General features: G+C 46.0%; 1 protein-coding gene across 1 annotated transcript in view; it reads right to left on the bottom strand.

The window, feature by feature from the left end:
• LOC147732751 (roundabout homolog 2-like) overlaps positions 1-20,581 on the bottom strand; it is a 1,033,034-nt gene that overhangs the window by 505,379 nt on the left and 507,074 nt on the right. Inside the window, exon 8 of the mRNA XM_086957318.1 lies at positions 16,940-17,111. Coding sequence (XP_086813444.1) covers positions 16,940-17,111 — 172 coding nt within the window. The remainder of the gene's footprint in view (positions 1-16,939; positions 17,112-20,581) is intronic.

Raw genomic sequence — 20,581 nt, 5'->3', positions numbered from 1 at the left:
CATATGATAACACGGAAGAAGGACTTAACATCATTACTAGGAATATAGCGGGTATAAATGGGAAACTCACTACCCCTTTTTGGAAGGATTTTACTACACAAGGGAACGACATAATTTGTCTCCAAGAGACATGGCATAGAGACCCAATCCCGGTTGAAGGTTGCACATCTTTTTGCGTAGATGCAGTGAACTCTGCTGCGGGTAGGGCAAAGGGTGGTCTGCTGACTTTGATAACTACCAGCCTAACAGAATTTAAAATAGAAAGATGCTTCGAGGTTGGGCCATATGCACAGTTATTATGCTTGGAGCATCATAAAGCCAAGGACCTGGTTATTGTTAACTTCTATAATAATATCTTCGATGTTAGCAGGGGATCTATAGTACAGGATATAGGAAGAGCGATAGACGAAACCCTTGCACAATATAAAGACCCCCCAGTTATCTTCTGGGCAGGAGACTTTAATATACAGGCTTGTAGAGATGTCCAGAAGGGGATTTGCAGCATTTTGTCCGACCATGACGGCAGAGGTAATATTATACATAATCATTTTCCTCATAACACATATGGAACAGCGTTGAACAGTTTAGCCGCTAAATTGGATTTAAAATTACTAGACTGCGCTAAAAAAAGGGGTAACATTAAGTGCCCAACCTTTAAAGGAAGGGACTCTAACTCTAATATTGATTACATCCTTGTTTCTTGTGGTACGGCCTATTCTAATCTATGGATAGTCGAGCAGGCCGTAAGCGACCATAACAGTATTTCTTTGATATTACTGGGCTGGGGTTGCAAATCCCAAGTCTATAGTAAACCAATTCGGGATATCACAGCAGTAAGACCAAGTGGGCCGAGAATTAAGTGGGCCAAAGTAAATCCTGACAAGCTCCTAGCGGTCGTTAAAGTCAAATGCAGAGCAGAAATAAGTTATTGTATAAGGGATGAGGTGGCCTTGGCCACTGTGCTCTCTATGTTTAATAAGATAAATATAACAGTAGAGGGTTTACTGACAGGCAGGAGCCGTAAACAGAGGACTACACAAACCGGATGGTTTGACAAAGACTGTATCCAAGCTCTATCCACACTAAAATTGGCTTTAGCGACAAAACCAAGAGATGTGGTACATATTAGGGAAAAGCGCCACAATTATAAGATCACCCTAGAGGCACGGAAAAAAGAACTTCAAAATGAGGCTTGGTATAATTTAGATATGGCTGTGACCACAATAAATAACAAACTATTTTGGGAGATTATTAACTGCCCATTGTTAAAAAATGATAACATACCCGTAATAACTTCCCATGTTAACTGCAATGCATGAATAGATCATTTCTCAAAGGTTTTTAATTTGGATGGGTTGATTTTAGAATCCGAAATGGACCCTAATGGTAAATGGCCGATTTTTCCGCTATTCATTGGTTTTGATGAAGTCCAGGAGGGTTTAGAAAAGAGCAATGGTGGCAAAGCCCCGGGCCCCGATGGTGTGCCCGTGGACTTATACAAGCATGAGATGAACCTATGGGCACCCATCTTAACACGCTTTTTCAATGCTGCAATTGAAGTGAACCTTCCACTGACTTTGGGCCAATCCATCATTATCCCCCTTTATAAAAAGACTCCAGGACAGAGGCATGCAATTATCGTCCCATCTCCCTTCTTGACTCGTCGATTAAAGTACTAAGTAGAATCCTCTTAGATAGATTAGAAACATGGGCAGAGGAGGAAACTATCTTATAGCCGGTACAGTACGGGTTCAGAAGGGGGATGGGTACAATGGAGCAATGCATAAACCTTGACCTTATTATTAACAAATACACAACAGTAAAAGAAGGAAACCTTTTTTTATGTTTTGCGGATTTAAGTTCTGCTTTTGATTTAGTTGAACATTCACTTTTATTGGAAATGGATGCACCAAAGGAGAATATATATTTCCTGGCTAGATTGTACGAAAGATTGACGAGTAAAGTGCGCTTCGGCCCTGCCGGTGAGTGCACCCCTTTTTTAAAGTCAACAGAGGCATTAGGCAAGGTTGCGTTTTAGCACCGCTTTTATTTTCTTTATTTATTAATCAGATAGATTCAACTCTCAGAATGATCGCAGCAGACGCACACCTAATTGATGGCGAGCCTATCCCAATCCTGTTGTACGCAGCAGATGCGGTCCTCCTATCACGCACCCAAATTGGTCTCCAACGCCTCATTGATAAATTTCAGACGTTTATAGCCAGCAGGAAATTGCTAATTAACAAAGATAAAACTTTTATAATGTCATGTGGGAAGAAGACTAAGCAAAATAGGACCTTCTATTTAGAAAACGTAAAGTTAGAAACTGTTAAGAAATTCTCTTACCTTGGCATTATATTTTCTGTAGACGGGGGCTGGACCAACGAGCAAGAGAGTGTACGGCTAAAATTGGTCAGGAATACAAATAGTAGTTTTAGATTTGCCGCCAAATTGGAGAGCCGTTGAATAAAGGACATGGTTTATATCTACAACACAAGGTGTTTGACATCTACACTATATGGGGCAGGCGTATGGGGACATCACATCCACAGCGGCAAGCTGATCCAACAAGAGGAAAATTTATTTTTGAACCGCCTGCTGTGTACCCCTGTATCTGCCTCCACTGAGCTAATTTACAGGGAAGTAGGCCTACATCATATCAGGGGTTTAGCAGCCCTGCGTCCGCTGACTTTATGGTGGTCTATATGGTCCAAAACCGAAACTAAATTCACACAAAATGTAATTAAAGACTGTCTAAAGCTTGAGTATTGTATGCGCATCCCATGGCTTAGACATATTCGGTTTTGGTACAAGTTACTTTTTGATCTAGATCCTTTCCTGGAAATAGAACAGGGTGCCTCCATATCCAAAAAAGAGCTTAAGGAATCCTTTTTAGAACATACAGAGAAGGTCAGGGCTGTCAAATATGCAAAACAACGCACCTTTGTTTTCTACCAGGAGCATAATGTAAGCGAAGGTTTCCAGCCATATCTGACAGAAGTCACAAGAAGCTCTCATCGCTTTGTACTGACATGGTTCAAATTAGGCACTGTGCATCATCTTGTAGCTTTCCCTTATACCAGACGGAACAGTACTTCCTCTTGTCCTTGTGACAGCATATCCAAACAGAGTTGCTGTCATTTTATGCTTTTTTGTACATTTTATATCTTTTTAAGGAAATTATATTTAAAGCCCATTCTTTTAAAGTACAAAATAAGAACAACTAAGGATGCACTGCAGATAATGTTTGAACTGAGAAGCACGGATGTATGCTTTTATGTAGCTACATATATTTTAAAATGTGTATCTGTAAGGAAATCAATCATTATATGAACATGAATTATTAGGTTCCACTTTATGATACTTTTAGTATGAGAAATGAGCCCATAGGTGCTGTTTATTAGCATGAGCCACTTTAATATTGCAATTTTTTGCACATGCATTACTGCGGAAAATGCACTTTATTATTGCGAGTTTTGCACATGTGTTTTTTTAAGGAATTCGTATATATTCATTTTTAGGTTGGCACGAATAACTTTACTGCGAATTTTGCACATGTATTTAAAATGTTTTTCAATCTCATACTCGCTCTTTTCCAGAAAAATTGTCTTATGCTTATGTACAGACACTGTAAGGCCTATCTTACTACAGAAAACTTTATTTTATTTTCTATATGTACTGTAATGTAAAGTTTTATGCCTTGTTTGCTATATGGTTATATATATATATATATATATACCGAATAAAGCATTTTTGAATTGAATTGAAGTGTTTACATTACACAGGGTTCACTGGACTCCGTATAAGCACTCGAAGATCTGCGGTATGTCTGAAAAGTGCTGTAAGAAGTGCAACTTGGTCAGGGCGGATGATCGTCACATGTTCCTGGAATGCCCTGGATTGGAAGTATTCTTGGGAGTTGCAAATTCAGCTATATCGGAAATTATCAACAAAAATATCAAGGTACTCACCCATCTGGTTTTGTTTTGGATAACCCTAGCAATGTAGGAAGAACCAACTACCTGGAAGAGAAGGAACATACAGCCAGATTCATCAATGTCAAATTCTGCAATTTCTAAATTGCGAGAAAATGCGAATCGCAATTGAGAAATCGCAGAATGGCATTCATGAATATTTGCGAGAAAAAAAAGCGAATCACAATCGGCCGCAGTCGGCGATTGCGAGTCCCCAAAAATCGGTAAATATTCGCAGAATCGGCCGATACCCGTGTTGAAATTGCGATCTCGCAATTACCGAAATCGCAAATTGCGCTCTCGCTAACTCCGAGATCCCAAATTGCGAGCTCGCTAACTGCGAGATCGCAAAAACGGGAAGTCGCATCCTGAGCACAGTGATGGCATCACAACCAGGAAGTAGGCAGGTTCCACCCTCACTCAGCAGTGAGAGCCTGAAGTTGAAGCAGCAGTGTCAGAGCTCCCCTCCAGTGTGCCTACAGGAGTAAACCAGGAGACACCCCAGTGGCAAGCATGTCAAAGGAAGCAGCAGGTGGATCTTCGAGTGGGAGAAAAAGGAAAATAAAATTTTCAGAGCAAGAGCTCGAATTTCTGATTGAAGGAGTCTGCAAGGACCACAATCGGCTCTTCGGTAAAGACTCCAGAAGGGTGCATGAGGCCGATAAAAGGCAGATATGGTTGCGCATCTGCCCAAAAGTGAACTCTGTGGGGGTGACCCAGCGCTCCGTGGACAAGCTCAAAAAGCGTTGGTGTGACCTCAGAGGGCGGGCAAAGGAGAAGATAGCGGAGAGGCTGGCGGAGCGTGTGGCGACAGTTGGAGGGGAGCCCACTGTCCCACCGAACACACCACTGGAGGACCGAGTGGAGGACACCATCAATCCGCAGGCATGCGTGGGTGTGATCCAGCTGGACTCCTCCCGACCCACCCAAGACACACCTGGTAAGTGCCATGCGACTGCGACCCCCTGTCCCCTAACAATGTCCATGACTCCAGAGCATCCCATATCAAACCCCAGTCATGCAGCCAAAGCACACCACTAAAGCGCTATTGCATTGTGGGACATGTACTCTGACCACATTTACCATCTTGCCCTATAAAGCCAGACATGTTTAGTGAGAGTCAATCTGCAGCGAGTCAGGGAATGGTAGTCTGCATGCATGTAGGAAGCCTAAATGTGTAAGAAACATGTCACTAATCAACGTCCACTTTACATCACAGGTGGCGCTGAAGTCCCCAGCACAGACAGCGATGCCCTGGTAATTGAGGACATCACGGAGGACACAGAGGGAGACACACATCTATCCCCACAGCCCGGACCATCAGGGCAAGCTGCTGCACCAGCGGTCATTCCACCACCTGCCCCTGTGGCCAGTGCCACCCCTGTGCCAACAGGCGCTACAGTACCACCGCACGTCACACAACCACCAGTGGGGCCTGCAACACCAGCAGCAGTTCGTCAACCAACCCGCCGCCCTGCGGCTGTGAGGAGCCAGACAAGCGGACTGGTGAGGGAGCAGCGCAACAACAATTCCCGCGCTGGCAGGGGCCAAAACGTGCAGCCAGGTGGGCTCTCCATTGAGCACTGAATGCTACATGTGCATCAAACCCAGGCCCGTCATCTTGCGGCTATCCACCTCCAACTGAACAATACCGCCCGAAATGTAGCACAAATGTCAGACCGCAGGGAGAGGATAACAGCTGCTATGGAGTCCAACACACAGGCCATGTACAGCCAGCGGGATCTCAACCGCCGCAAACACCGCCAGCTGCTGACCCGCCTGTCAGCATACACGCGGTCCAACTACATTATTGGGAACGTGACCTCCCAGCTCTCGCGACGCTCCTTGGCCATGCAGGTCCAAATGGTCCAGTGCTGCCAGGACGTCGCGAGAGCTCTGGAGCAGGTGTCAACAGCAGTGCAGGGCATGCAGGCTACCGGCCATGGCCAGGCGGGGGGGCTGAAGACACCAGTGAGGCTACATCCAGCCATAGCAGCCAGTCCGTTCCACCGGTGGTAGCACCCCGCCGCAGCAGCAGGCTCTCTGCTGCCTCACGACCGAATCAGGAGGAGGATGTTGAGAGGAGGTTGGAAGCAACTACCCGGAGGCGGCACTGAACAGTAGAACATTTGCATGAGGGGCCATGCTGCCCCTACAAGCATGCCCTCCTGAAGAACAGACATATGACGCAATATGTCATTCATTTACCAGTTTGGGGAATGCCCAGTTTATTGTGCTGTAACAATTACAAATATTCTGAATAACTTAATCTGACTCATGTCATTATTAATGTTGTCATGCATGAGTTAAGTAATGGGTGTGGGGAGTGGGTGCACTAGAAATAGTTCATGCAGATTTGGTTGTGGCGCCTGTGTCCTTCTGCAGGATTCTCACCGCGTGCGTGACGCACATGTGCAGGTGGTCGGTTGTCCTCTTCCGACTCACTGCCAGAGATGTCTACAGGTATCCTGCGCTTGGTAGCAATGTTGTGGAGGATTGCACACACTGCCATGATGCGGCAGCAGACCTCTGGCTCGTATTTGATGGCCCCACCAGTCTTGTGCAGTATGCGGAATCTGCTCTTCAAAAGGCCAAATGTCCTCTCAATGCAATTTCTTGTGCGTATGTGTGCTGCATTGTAACGACGTTGCTGGGGTGTTGCAGGGTTGAGGTATGGTGAGAGGAGGTACTCACGGAGAGCGTAGCCGCTGTCACCTGAATGATAGGAGCAGAGGGTGAGTGCCTGTGCTGCGCAGCTAAATTATCACAGTGTAATATTGTGGGGCATGTGTACTTACCCAGTAGGTGTCCTTCACCAAAGTCTCCCCTGCCCAGTCGTGTGTGAATGCCACTGTGCCGGAATATGAAGGAGTCATGTGTGCTCCCCGGGTACTGTGCCACTATGTCCGTGATGATTGTCTTTGCATTGCACACCATCTGGATATTGAAGGAGTGGTAGGACTTGTGGTTGCGATACATGTATTCCGTTTGTGCTGGTTGGCAGATGTGGATGTGGGTACAGTCAATGCATCCTATTATATGTGGAAATTGTGCTACGTTGTAAAATTGCAGCTTGGTGTCATTCAAGTCCTGTTGGCTGGTGGGGAATGAGATGTAGTGGTGTAGCCGGGTCAGCATGGCCTCCAGGAAAAGGCAGCGGGACATGGGGGGCTGGGATATCCCCCCTGCAACAGCGACTATCCCCTGAAAGCTTCCAGAGGCCAGTAGGTGCAGGCTGCACAATACCTGAGCATGGGTGGGAAAGGCATTGGTCCTCCTTGTTGGGTGCTGCATCAGGGGGACTAGGTCCCGGATTAGCTTGATGATCATTGCCCCATTTAGGCGGAACTTAGTGTAAATTTGCTCCCTGGTTTGGCCCAGAAGGTTGACCCGCTGACGGAATATCCGCTCCTGGATCCTACGTCTGTTCTGTGCTGCTCGCTGTAGCCTTCGCCTTGTAACCACCATGTAGAGTCCTGGCATTGTGAGAGTCCTCAGGCTCCAGCTGCTTGTCCTTAAGTGTGTTTGGTCAGGCCTGCACCTGTTGGTAGTTTGCTAAAGTTTTTATTTATTTTTTAATTCCTTACTGGTTACCACCTGGTTTGGGTTCTCCTTAATTTGCGCGTCGCAAATAGCGATTTTCGGGTTTTTCGCAATCAGTGATTTTTCATGAATAGCGATTGCGAATACTTTGCGAGTTCGCAAATGATTTCGCAGAATCCATGGTTTCTCGCTATTTCAGAATCGCAAATGGGCTTGTTCCAGGATTCTGCGAATTTATTTGCGGACTCGCAATTTTTATTTTGCGAATTCGCAATTTTGGTATTTTCACTATCATGAATTCCTTTTCTTCTAATTGCGATCGCAATAGCTAAATCGCAGCTATTGCGATCGCAATTTGGCTTCATGTATCTAGCTGAATATTTTGTATTTGATAATAATATCGAGGCATGTTATTTGTAAAAAATGTAGTGACGACTCCCTTAAGTTAGAAAACTGGTTGGTGCAAGTAAACAAAATCTATTTAATGGATTGAGGGAAGCAAGAGGGCAAAAGTAAAGCTGACTTCTGGTTCCCGGAGGTAGAATGGTTGTGAAATAGACATGAAGAGGTCCTGTGATTAAGAACACCACTTGTATACTCCTTTCCTCGCTGGTTCAAAGCTGAGAAATGCCCTAAGACCCTGCGCGAAAAGTAATGGCTCCTTTCTTCACCTTGGTTGGGTGTAGGAGTTTGTGCGGCTACTATTGATGATTGGGTCAAGTGGGTTTGGTTATGAGAACTAAATAAAAAAAAGAAAAATACGATTTGAGCAAGAAGAGGTAAAGTTCATCCCAATACAATGGATAGTTTAGGAAGTATTGGGAACACCAGAGTCAACCATTTTTATTTGCTTACTGAGAGAAGGTACTATAATGTGGTGCTGAACCAGATATCAACCTACTTCACCAAATGTTAGCAATAATTGACCTGAGTGCATATTTACATGTAAATTGATAGCACCAACCTAGCTGCAATGGAACACATACTATATGTACAAGGACTATTCAGTCATAGTTGAGGTCGGTGCTTCATGATCCACAATTGCTCAGATTAAAGGCAGAATTTATTTTCAATGGCAGGTGAGGTATTCCTTCAAATTGCTGTATTTTCGTCTCTTTTCAGAAATGGAGCACTAAAGGTGTATTTCTAGATTGTTGCTGGTATTTTTTCCAGTGCATACGTTGAAAATGCTTGTCTTTACCTTTTCTTACTTGCACCTTTTAATTTCAAGCATGGCTATGTGTTGGCTTTGAGTGTTATGTTAGCAACCTCAGATGGCGAGATTTCAGAAAGGTAGTTTTGGCTTCTTAGTACTTACAGCTCTGTAGGTGAGGAATGAGGGCTTAAAGATGATTCATGCCTGTTGAAGGAGCCTGTGTGGCTCTGTCATTGTTGGTTGTCATGGTTCAACATATTACAACAAAGGGAGAGATAGGGAGATTCAAGGACACTCTCTCAGTCCCCGGTTAAATGCACTTCTACAAAAAAAGAGAGGTCAGGTCAGTTTTAGAACTGCCACATCGTCGGGGTCCGGTTTCGAGGCAATCTGAAGGTTCAGAGCGGGCTGTGAGCGCTGAGGGCAATGTGCCAGGTGCGCTCCAACCCCCCTCCCGAGACCCATGGTGCAAGTAGCGCCCTATTTTAAAGTGCTGAGACACTCCTGAATTTGGAGTTCTTTTTCTTTAGAATGAGCTACCCGCTCTTCTAATTTTTTAAGCACTTTTTTCACCTTTTTATTTTCACTTTCACGTTCCCAGGTTAGGGTGGACGATTAGAGAGTCCATACCGCCGGGGTATAGTCCTGATGAATGCCTTGGTAAATTGAAACCACCCGTATGGCAGAAACATGTTGACTGACTTTGTTGTATTTAGCTGAATTTAACCAATCCTAAAACCTTGGCATGTAAATTCAGACACATAAATACTACTCACCTGTGTCTTAGGGATCACTCATTAAAATAAAAAAAAATTCGATACCCTCTTAGGCACTTTTATTTGTAGTTATTTTCACATCACGCCCTTCTCACACAACCAGCTCCGCAGTCTTTCTGGCGTCGCAGCACACCAAAGAGGCACTCGGCCTCTTTGGTGGGGCCCAGTGATGAAGCATGACACTGACTAGGTCGGTGTGTGAGGGCCTTCCTACTCGATGTGAGTGAGTGTGTTACTCTTCTAAACTTTGCTCCAGTTTTGTGGCAGTTCTAAAACTGACCTGACCTCTCTTTTTTTGTTGAAGTGTCATGGTTCAACTTCATTAGAGGCTTTGATTCATTATATGTTTGCCCATAGAATTCTCTCCATAGTCCTCAAGTGTTGAGCTATAAAGTGCAGCAAAAGTGTGTTGCCACCTTCAAGATGTGATATGAAGAGGGCTTGCACAGTGGTTCTGAAAACTGCTTCTTGAAGAAAGGGCTTTGCTTGTCGGAGATGGGATTGGTGGAATCATTATCGCTGTCTTTGTAATGAGGTGGGGTCTGATGGAGAGGAGTCTGCCAATGATAAATCAAAGTGACTTTGAAATTGCCTAAGCGGTTGAGCTCTCAAGGTAGTGTTGGTGAACTGCCATTAAACCCAAGCATGTATGGAGCTAAGTTCAATGTTGATGATGTAAGCCCTGCTGTGTTTCAGCTTTAAGGAGGCAGGTACTCAATATCTAGGTTTGAATGAGGGAAATACAATTTACACATCAGCTAGTGTTGATTGGTGATTTTTTCATGTAGAGATAATTATCGTCATTGCATTGGCGTAGGCTGTTGTTGCAATTGGCCTATAGTAATCAGAGAGGCTTCATGCACAGGGGGAAGGCAACTGGAGAGATAATGGATCACTAAGGGAATTCAGCACACCCTGTAGGATTTCATCGACTGAATTGATTTCAATTTTTGAAACCCTGCTTGGTTATTTAACAGTGTTTTGTTGTCGATGGATTTGTAGGCCTCTTACAAATCAAACCAAGAGGCAGTAATCACTGCGGTCAATAATGTGGGCATTTGGGCCATGGATGAATGGTAGTTGTATCTATCCTACAGCCTACTCTGAAATTCCATCCATAGTAATGAAGTAGACACTGGAGTTGACTGTTTATGTAGTTCAACAGCAATAGCTTTTTCTTCCATTGTACTTGAAGGAGGATGAGTGTGTGGTGGAGTGATAACTGACAATTTGGTTTGTATCAAGTTTCGTCTTCTCAAGTAGCTGGGAGATCTGTCCAGTTTTAAGCATAACAGGAAGATGCTTTGGACAGGCTAAGCATTGAATATTTTTTGGGGAATATATCGTTTATTCAGAAAGTAAATTCGTGAATGATGCTGAGTATAGTGTGGATGAGAGTTTTGAAAGTCATCCATTTTGGAGCGTCACTTTGAAGAATCCATGGGATGATAGTAGACAGCTTAGTTTGACCCACGTGCAAAATACGATATCATAGCACAAATGTTATCTGAAGACTAATACTAGAAGTCACATTTCCAAAATATAATATAAGGTTTACGTATTTTGGATGGATTAAATTGGGCTGGCAGTGTTCAGATGTCAATGATAACTTTCAATGTTTCCATGAAACACGAGATCTGTTTGGACTGAAATGCATGACTTAGAGTCTGTTTCTTGCACATCCAATGTTCTTTATGTATTTTTAATTAATCAATCAAAAACGTGGACAGAAAATGCAAAGAATGTTTGTTTCCCTACCATTTATGCCGATCTGTGAAAAATTCACGTTCTAATTATTTTTTATGAGAAACAATCATATATGAAAACATTTTTAGCCACATCTTCTTAGTACCATGAAACAAACGCGTATTTTAGCAAGTATAGTACAAAAAACAATGTTTTTTCTTTTCTTATTACTTTTGGAATGTTTGAGAGAAGTGATTTCAATCTGGCTCCTGGTAAGATCAGTTTTCTGACTTGTACGTACTTTTGTTCTATACAGCTTGTTTCAGTGCCACGGCTGAAAAAACATAAGAGATGTAAAGAACCAAAGAGTAGAATGTACTTCTAACTGAGTTTATGTATTATGTAGTAGGGAATAGATTGTACAGTGGCAACTGGCAACGCCCACTGACAGAATTGCAGTTATGACTTTTTACGAGGGCCAGGTTGTTACATGCTGGGACCGTTCCACCTCTTTTGCCGAGCCTGGACACTGGGACAAAGTGACTTCACGTTGCTAGTCAAGTCAAGTCAAGTCATAACATTTATATAGCGCACTACATACCCAGAGGGTTTCAAGGCGCTTAGGAAGGGGAGGTGGATTATTTGTCAAATATCCACGTTTTAAGCTGCTTTCTGAACGCTAGGTGATTCTGGGTGAGGCGAAGGTAAGCGGGGAGTGAGTTCCATGTTTTGGCAGCCAGGTATGAGAAGGATCTGCCTCCCATGGTGGTCTTGTTGATGCGAGGTACAGTGGCGAAGGCTTGTCTGGAAGAGCGAAGTTGGCGGGAGGGGGTGTAGAAGGACAGTCGAGAGTTGAGGCAATCTGGTCCGATGTCGTAGAGTGATTTGTGTGCGTGGGTAAGCAGTCGGAAAGTAATCCTCTTATTGACGGGTAGCCAGTGGAGGTCTTTAAGGTGACCAGAGATGTGTTCGTTGCGTGGGATGTCTAATATGAGCCTGGCTGAGGCGTTTTGGATTCGTTGTAGTTTCTTCTGGAGTTTAGCGGTGGTACCTGCGTAGAGGGTGTTTCCGTAGTCCAGTCGGCTCGTGACTAGAGCGTGGGTGACTGTTTTCCTTGTTTCGGAGGGGATCCAGCGAAATGTTTTTCTGAGCATGCGAAGAATGTTAAAGCAGGAAGAGGATACGGCGCTGACTTGTCTGTTCATTGAGAGTGAAGAATCCAGGATGACGCCAAGGTTCCGTGCGTGGTCTGTCGGGATGGGTGCATTTCCGAGTGCTTCTGGCCACCAGGAGTCGTCCCATGCAGAGGGGGATTTACCTAAGATGAGGACTTCTGTTTTGTCTGAGTTCAGTTTCAGACGGCTTTGTTTCATCCATTCGGCGACTTCTTTCATTCCTTCGTGTAGGTTAGTTTTGGCGGTGCTGGGGTCCTTGGTGAGAGATAGGATCAGTTAAGTGTCATCCGCGTAAGAGATGATGTTGAGGTTGTGTTGGCGGGCGATGGCCGCGAAGGGGCTCATGTATACGTTGAAGAGGGTGGGACTGAGTGAGGATCCTTGTGGTACGCCGCAGATGATTTCAGAGGTCTCGGACTTGAATGGTGGGAGGCGGACTCTCTGGGTTCTTCCGGTGAGGAACGAGGTGATCCATTCCAGTGCCTTTCCTTGGATTCCGATGTTTCTGAGGCGTTGTAAAAGGGTGCTGTGGCAGACTGTGTCGAAGGCTGCAGAGAGGTCGAGGAGGATGAGGGCGACTGTGTCTCCATTGTCCAGTAGAGTTCGAATGTCGTCTGTTGCTGCGATGAGTGCGGTCTCAGTGCTGTGTTTGGCTCGGAAGCCTGATTGTGAGGGGTCGAGTGATTTGTTGGCTTCGAGGAAGGCGGCGAGCTGGTTGTTGACAGCTTTCTCAATGACTTTGGCCGGGAATGGAAGAAGCGAGATGGGGCGGTAGTTTTTGAGTTCGGTGGGGTCTGCTGTTGGTTTTTTCAGAAGGGCGGTGAGTTCAGCGTGTTTCCATTCTTCTGGGAAGGTAGCGGAGTTGAAGGAACAGTTGATGACGTCTCGGAGGTGCGGAGCTATGACGGAGTCTGCTTTGTTGAAGATGTGGTGGGGGCATGGGTCTGTGGGGGATCCAGAGTGGATGGAATTCATCAGGCGGATGGTGTCCTCAGTGGAGATTGGGTTCCAGGCGTTAAGGGTGTTAACGGGGGGAAGATGGTCAGCTGATGGTAGGGTGGGTAGCCTTCCGGGTTGGTTGTCAAAGCTGTTGTGGATGTCAGCAATCTTGTTGTGGAAAAAAGAGGCTAGGGAATCGCAGAGGGTTTGAGAGGGGGTGATGTCGTTGGAGTTGGCCGAGGGGTTGGAAAATTCCTTGACGATGTTGAAAAGTTCCTTGCTGTTGTGGGCGTTGTTGTCAAGTCAATCTTTGAATGCTGTTTTCTTGGCTTTTCGGATCAGTTGGTGGTGAGTACGGATGGCGCTTTTGAAGGCGTCCTTGTTGCTGGTGGATGGGTCTTTTTTCCAGGCCTTTTCAAGGGAGCGGCACAGTTTCTTGGATTTCTTGAGGTTGTCGTTGAACCATGAGGCCTTCTTGAAGCCAAGTTTGTGTTGACGTTTTTTCAGTGGTGCTAAGGTGTCGGCGGTGTTGGATAGCCAAAGGGTGAGGTTGGAGGCGGCTTCGTTGGCGTTAGAAGAGAGGGCTGGGGAGGTTTGAAGGAGTGATGTGGAGATCTGCTCTGTGGTGGTTTTGTTCCAGTTTCTTTGCAGAGTTGGTTGGGGGTGGTTGATGGGTTTCGGCTTGTTGTAGGTGAAGTGAACGCAGCTGTGGTCAGTCCAGAGGAGATCCGTAGTGTGGCTGAAGGAGACATGGTTGCTGGAGGTGAAGATGGGGTCGAGAGTGTGACCTGCGATGTGGGTGGGGGAGGTGACCAGTTGTTTAAGTCCGAGGTTGGCGAGGTTGTCCAAGAGGGTGGCGGTGTTGCGGTCGTTGATCTTTTCAAGGTGGAAGTTGAGGTCTCCCAGAAGGATGTAATCTTTGGAGGGGAGCGCGTGTGGGGTGATGAAGTCCGTGATGTCTTCACTGAATTTTGCGCGTGGTCCTGGTGGTCTGTAGAGGAGGGTGCCTCTGAGTGTGGTCTTGGGGTCGATGTGGATCTGGAAGTGAAGGTGTTCGGAGTTGGCGAGGTTGGCATCGGAGCTGGTTGAGATGCGGATTGTTTTCTTATGGACGATAGCGATTCCACCTCCTGTATGGTCGGTGCGGTCCTTGCGTGTGATCTTATAGTCATCAGGGATAGCGATGGCGATGTCAGGGGCGGAGGAAGCGTTCATCCATGTTTCCGTTAGGAAGGCGACGTCAGGGGAGATGGTGTCTAGTAGGTTCCAAAGGTCAATGGCGTGCCTGTGGACCGAGCGGGTGTTGAGAAGGATGCATTCTAGGTGGTTGGGGTCGGGAATCTGTGGTGTGGTCGTAGCGGAGATGTTGTCGGTGCCGCTAAATTTGCAGGAGGAGCAGGAGAACGGTCCATGGGTGCGTCCAGGAGCGGCTTGGACGCAGTTGGGGGCGCGACCGGGGTTAAGGGCTAGGAGGGTGGCGGCATCGTAGGTAACGCGGGGGGGCTGGGCAGCGCGAGGGGCAGGGGGTCTGGCGCTAGGCGCGGTCCAGGCGCGGACGGGCGTAGACGGGCTTACCTTTGGCGCACCTTCGGCGTGTCCGAAGCGCGTGGACGCTGCGCGTGGAGGCATTGGCCATAAATGGATGGTGGAGGGGGCGGAGCGTGGGAGGGTCAGCAGCTGGGAGGCGGTAGCGGGGAGGAGGGGCAGGGAAAACAACAACAGCAAACAAGATGGAGGTCAGAGGGGAGGCGAGGCAGGGGCAGTAGGTCGCCAGCGAGAATTAAACCAATAATGCACGTTGCTGCCAGGTGGGCCAATACAGTTTAAATGTAGTGCAGGGCGGGCGGCGCTATAGTCTTCAAGCGCTGAGGGCTATGAGATTATCAAAAACAAACACTGCGCAAATTGGTGAAATGCAGGCGAGCAGATTTAAAACACGGCGCAAATTAGTCTAAAGCAGGCGATACCGTCAAGTTGATTCAGCAGTGCGATCCCCAGGAAGATAGCAGCAGTATAGGGAGAGGAGCAAGGAGGGAGCAACCGGTCAGGAGCGAGTCCGGGCGGTCACAGGGGCTGAGAGGACGAGGTAGGCTCTGTGAACGTGGGTGGGAGGGTCAGCAGCTGGGAGGCGGTAGCGGGGAGGAGGGGCAGGGAAAACAACAACAGCAAACAAGATGGAGGTCAGAGGGGAGGCGAGGCAGGGGCAGTAGGTCGCCAGCGAGAATTAAACCAATAATGCACGTTGCTGCCAGGTGGGCCAATACAGTTTAAATGTAGTGCAGGGCGGGCGGCGCTATAGTCACAAGCGCTGAGGGCTATGAGATTATCAAAAACAAACACTGCGCAAATTGGTGAAATGCAGGCGAGCAGATTTAAAACACGGCGCAAATTAGTCTAAAGCAGGCGATACCGTCAAGTTGATTCAGCAGTGCGATCCCCAGGAAGATAGCAGCATTTAACATGTTTCCTTGCAGTGTGTCCCAAACTCTTGCGTTTTGCAATGTTTAGAATTAAAACAAGTGAAGCAGATCACAAGTCAGACTGATATCTAAAAGTTATTTGCTTCTGTAAAAATGTTTCACGAGCCTTTCAAGAGAGATAGGTAGCTGAAGTGGAGAGATGGGGCTTGTGCAGGGCAATATGAGTAGAGGCGCAATAACTTTCAATCAACGTATCACAGCTAGCTCAGAAGCAAACAACATATAAAAGAAGATATGAGAGATTCAAACCCATGGTGCAAGACTAGTAACGGAGCTGATAAATGTGAGGTATTGTGGGAGAGGTTGAGAGCATAGTAGCTGGTCCTTGAGCCCTGATATGAAGCCAGAAATCCGAAGGTCATAAAACACATTAAAGTAAGTAGGGTGATCAACCAGACGAACAAGAAGACCCAAATGGAAAGGCAGACAAATCCGTCATGCTTCTGGAAAGTTCTTTTTAACAGAACAGAACGCAGGTTCAGTGGCAGGGCTCACAGAAGATCAAGTTCACCTAAAACTGTGGATAGCTGGGCATGCAAATTGCATTCAAGCATTTAGGATCGAAAGGTGGGCCAAGACGTCGAGTCATCAATAGCTGTAAGACACGGGTATCAGAAGGTATTGTTTAAGTCAAAGCACAATAGAAAAATATATTGGCACTGGACATCTTGATTTCATGGCTTTTAGCTTGCTTTTTCAATTGCTATGATATGCATATGAATGCTAAGGAAACACATTGGTATTTTGTTTTCTGTGACGCCTGACTGATCCATCAGAGGTATCTTAGGAATATGTTGAAATCAGAGGCAAAGACGCCAGAAATGTTTTTCAGAGATCACCATAGCTAGGCCTCTCGGTGTGGAACGTTTATGTTGAACGTTGCAAAATCACACAAGAGTCACATTAAAAAGTTACATAAACATGTACTGGGAGCTTCAATTTTGATAGCAAAGCTGACCCTATTCCTTTTGCTTTAAATGCTCTGTTTTAGGCAAACATTTTTTTTTATTTTAATTGACTAATTAATATTTTGTGAATAATGTATTTGGTGTCCGGTATTTGCAAATGCCCAGATCGCTTTCAAGTGGGGCATCTGTTAGCCCCACTGACATATACAAAATATTATATTCTGCCAGAGATAGAGCTTCAGAAACCAAATATAATTACACCTCATAAGAAATGCATTCGTTATATCCTTCCATGTACTCACCATCCTCAACCTCCAAGAGGGCTTTGGCCAAGATGCTCCCAGCAACACTGATGGCTTGACAAATATAGTAGCCAGCATCTCCACTCTGCACTTCCGTGATTGTCAATTCCCCATTAGAAGAAACAGAAAAGTGTCCCGTAGGCTGTGGAGGTTGGCTGGGAAAAAGCAGGCTCTAATGGAGAAAAAAATATTGTACCCGTGATCAGAAACAATTTCTCAGGAACTGCATGTGGAAACTGCACTGTCTGTTTAACATCACCAGTGAGGTGCATGTTTTGCAAAATGGAATGCCCAATACATATTTAAAAATCAAGTATGCACTAAAATATGCAGCAATACGTTAGTCTAATTGTATATTGTTTATGATTAGTGTACCAGAAGAATTTATCAAAGTGCTTGCTGCATGAGATTGTCTCTCCATCATGTACCTGGTACACCAGGTTTACTCGGGTTGCAGCAGCAGTATATTCGGGTGTCACATGGAGAAGTCCATCTCTCCCCATTAACCTCTCCTGTGTCTTCTGGGATGGGTACTGGTCGATCTAGGAATGACTGGTGCCAGCGCCCTAAGCATGTGCCAGGTTCTCCAGTGTGAAATGGTGGAGATTCCTGGGCCAAGCGACCCCACCCCACTGTAACATGTGGTGTACTGACAGAGACAGCGTCATGATCTGCCCGCTATCATCCTCCGAACCCGACTCATAGGTGGAAGTGACACTACAAAGGTAGCAGATGAAAGACTGATGCGCCACTGAGAACTTTTCTGCCTCCCTCTTCTCTGCTCTTGGTGGTTATGTAAGGCAACGGGAGATGACAAGTATACACTGTTGGGGCCATATATTATGCCTTGTTTCTACCTGGCAGTTCGGGCTGGACTGTTCCCATTGGGAGCAGGGTCAAGACTGATTTGCATATGGCTGGGTCCAAACTGGAATGGCATGGTGAGCAAAAAAACGATGGATTTAGACCCAGATCTCTGTACTGGGGTGAATGTATGACATTGTTCTGCATTCTGCCCATCAATAGTTCTTTTTGCATTTGTCACCCGAGTGGGACAGTTATGCTCAGACGTGAGTCCCGTGCTCTCCATGCCACTGGAATTAAGTATCCCGGCTGAAGAGCGGTGAAACCCCGAAACCGGTCCTAGGATACTTGTTTCCAGTCCAGGGAGGACCTGGCCTGGCAGTTCGGGCTGGACTGTTCCCATTGGGCGCAGGGTCAAGACTGATTTGCATATGGCGGGGTCCAAACTGGAATGGCATGGTGAGCAAAAAAACTATGGATTTAGGCCCAGATCTCTGCACCGGGGTGAATGTATGACACTGTTCTGCAATCTGTCCATCAATAGTTCTTTTTGCATTTGTTTCTCTACATCAGGGGTCTTCAAACTGTGGGGCGTGACGACCAGGGGGGCCGTGGAGCGATGCAAAGTGGGTCGCGCCTTCACAGTTACACTTCTGCCCAGGCCCAAGGGCTTCAGCCCCCCACCTCCCTCATCGTGTGTCTCAGCAGGGCTGCTGCTGCAGTGAAGCTCGAGCTGCTGGGGGCTCGGCTGGGCAGTGTCTGTAGTCATCTCCAGCCCCCCAAGTTTTTCACAGGTCTTTAAAGACCATTTGCATATTTACAGGCCTTTGTAAACTGGTTACAGAGGCTTAGTTTTTTTGCCTGGTTCCAGTACCCCCTGGGCCCCCACTCTGCCTGTTCCTTACATTTGTATTTTACAATTACTGCTGTACTGTGAGAATGCATTTAATGAAAAGGAATATAAAGTAGGGTTGCCAAAAGAAAAATGCCTGCCTTTTTTGTTTAAAGAGCCTGGAAAGACCTCCTCTTGACACGTAATAGACTTTTAAATACAAATGTATGTATGCATTCCTTATGTGACTTTTCTGTCTTTTTTCTCTTTGTCAGTCATGGATCATTGAGGCAGCCCTAGAACACAATTAAAAGTGCTTTCTATATATTTGCTGTTCAAAGTATGCACAGATAAGTGCTGAAAATACAGCTTTAGGTGACTGCTTAATTTTGTACCGACTGGGCCATCAAAATAATCTGCTGGCAACCCTAACCATAGGACTGTAAGTTTGTTGCAGGATCAGCACAATATTTATTTCCTCCACCCTTGATTAATGCCGCAATAGTTTAACTTAGATCTTAAACCCTACGCCGCCGTCAATAACATGATGAGTTACTTCAAGTGTCTGGGAATGCACCCTGCATTTAGACAACTCACTCCTCATTCTCGCCCTTCACTTTCAGGCTCACCCTGCACTCACACTGATCACCCTGCACTCACACTGATGACCATGCACTCACCCACCCTGCACTCACAGTGATCACTCTGCACTCACAATGCACTTGCGCTGTTCACCCTATACCTCACCCTGCAATCGCACGAGTACACTACTCATCCTGCACTCCTGTGACACTTCACTCACCTGTCCCTCTCACTGCTCAGTATGCAACTCACTCAAACAAGCCCATCAGTAATCATACTTCATTCGTCCCATTCTGAACTTGCCTCCGCACCCAAATTCATACGCCACCTCACTCACCCTGCAGTCACTCCTCTTACCCTAATCTCACACTGTTGCATCGCTCACCGTGCACTCACATGGGCACTCTTGTCACCCACACAGTATGCAGAGGGTTAATGTGCCTGCTACAAAGAACGTTTACCATGAAGATCACAGAACTGAGTGTGAGTAAACTATGAGTAGCGCTATAAAAAATGAAATGTTTGTCAGAAAGGTGCTATTGAGAGATGAGGTGCATTGTTGGTGAGTGGCAGTGAAGGAATTCATGGAGTAGGAGGAAACGGGGATGGGGCACCAAAAAAGACTCTTGCACCGTGTACGACCAGTGTTAGGACTAGTCCTGGCTGGGAGTGTTAGTCGCCTCCGAATTTCTGATCTAGTGACTCCCCTTCTTCTGGCTATTATTATTATTTACATTTGTAGTGCGCTACTGTTACCAAAATATGTCCTGGGGCTAATAACCATCTGCTGAATGTAGACAAATGAGAAACACAAAAGGAGAAGGAGAACCAGCCAAATGGGTTAACCTACAGAGCATAGAGAACATTTTTTATATCTTCCTAAAGGATAATAGATTCTTGGTGGAGCAAAGCAAAGGAGGGTGCAAGTTCCATAACTGCACAGCCTGCACCAAAACAGCGAGACAGACAACTCATAGCTTCTTGAAATTGGGAACAATAAGCAGAGTGGCACAGGCCGAGAGGAGCATACGGGTCCGGCCCGTATGCTTGGTGAGGAGAGATGAGGATGAGAGAGGACAGCAAGGGAGTGAGAGAATTCGATTGAAGATGAGGAGAAATGTGAATTGCCGAAGAGAAGTGTGGACACGCAAGAAGTGGGTGTGAGCCAAAGGTGAGGGCTTCTGTTAGAACAAAGGGGAGATGTGAAAGTTGAATGGGGGGACTAGAGAGGTATAAGATACAAATAGACAAATATTTGAATGGAGAGACGAGGTGAATGAGAAGTGCTGAGGGTCACAGGTGGTGACGGGGCCAGAGAGGCCATGAGATAAATGTGAGAGACTTTTAGAGATGAGGGCAGTGAAAATAGAGAATGGCAAGAGTTGATTAAAGGTGAAGTGAGAGGTTGAATGGGGAGAGTTCAG

The sequence above is a fragment of the Lissotriton vulgaris genome, chromosome 2_1 (genome assembly GCF_964263255.1).
Source record: "Lissotriton vulgaris chromosome 2_1, aLisVul1.2, whole genome shotgun sequence".
Lineage (NCBI taxonomy): Eukaryota > Metazoa > Chordata > Amphibia > Caudata > Salamandridae > Lissotriton > Lissotriton vulgaris.
This window is presented reverse-complemented; position numbering and strand designations above follow the sequence as displayed.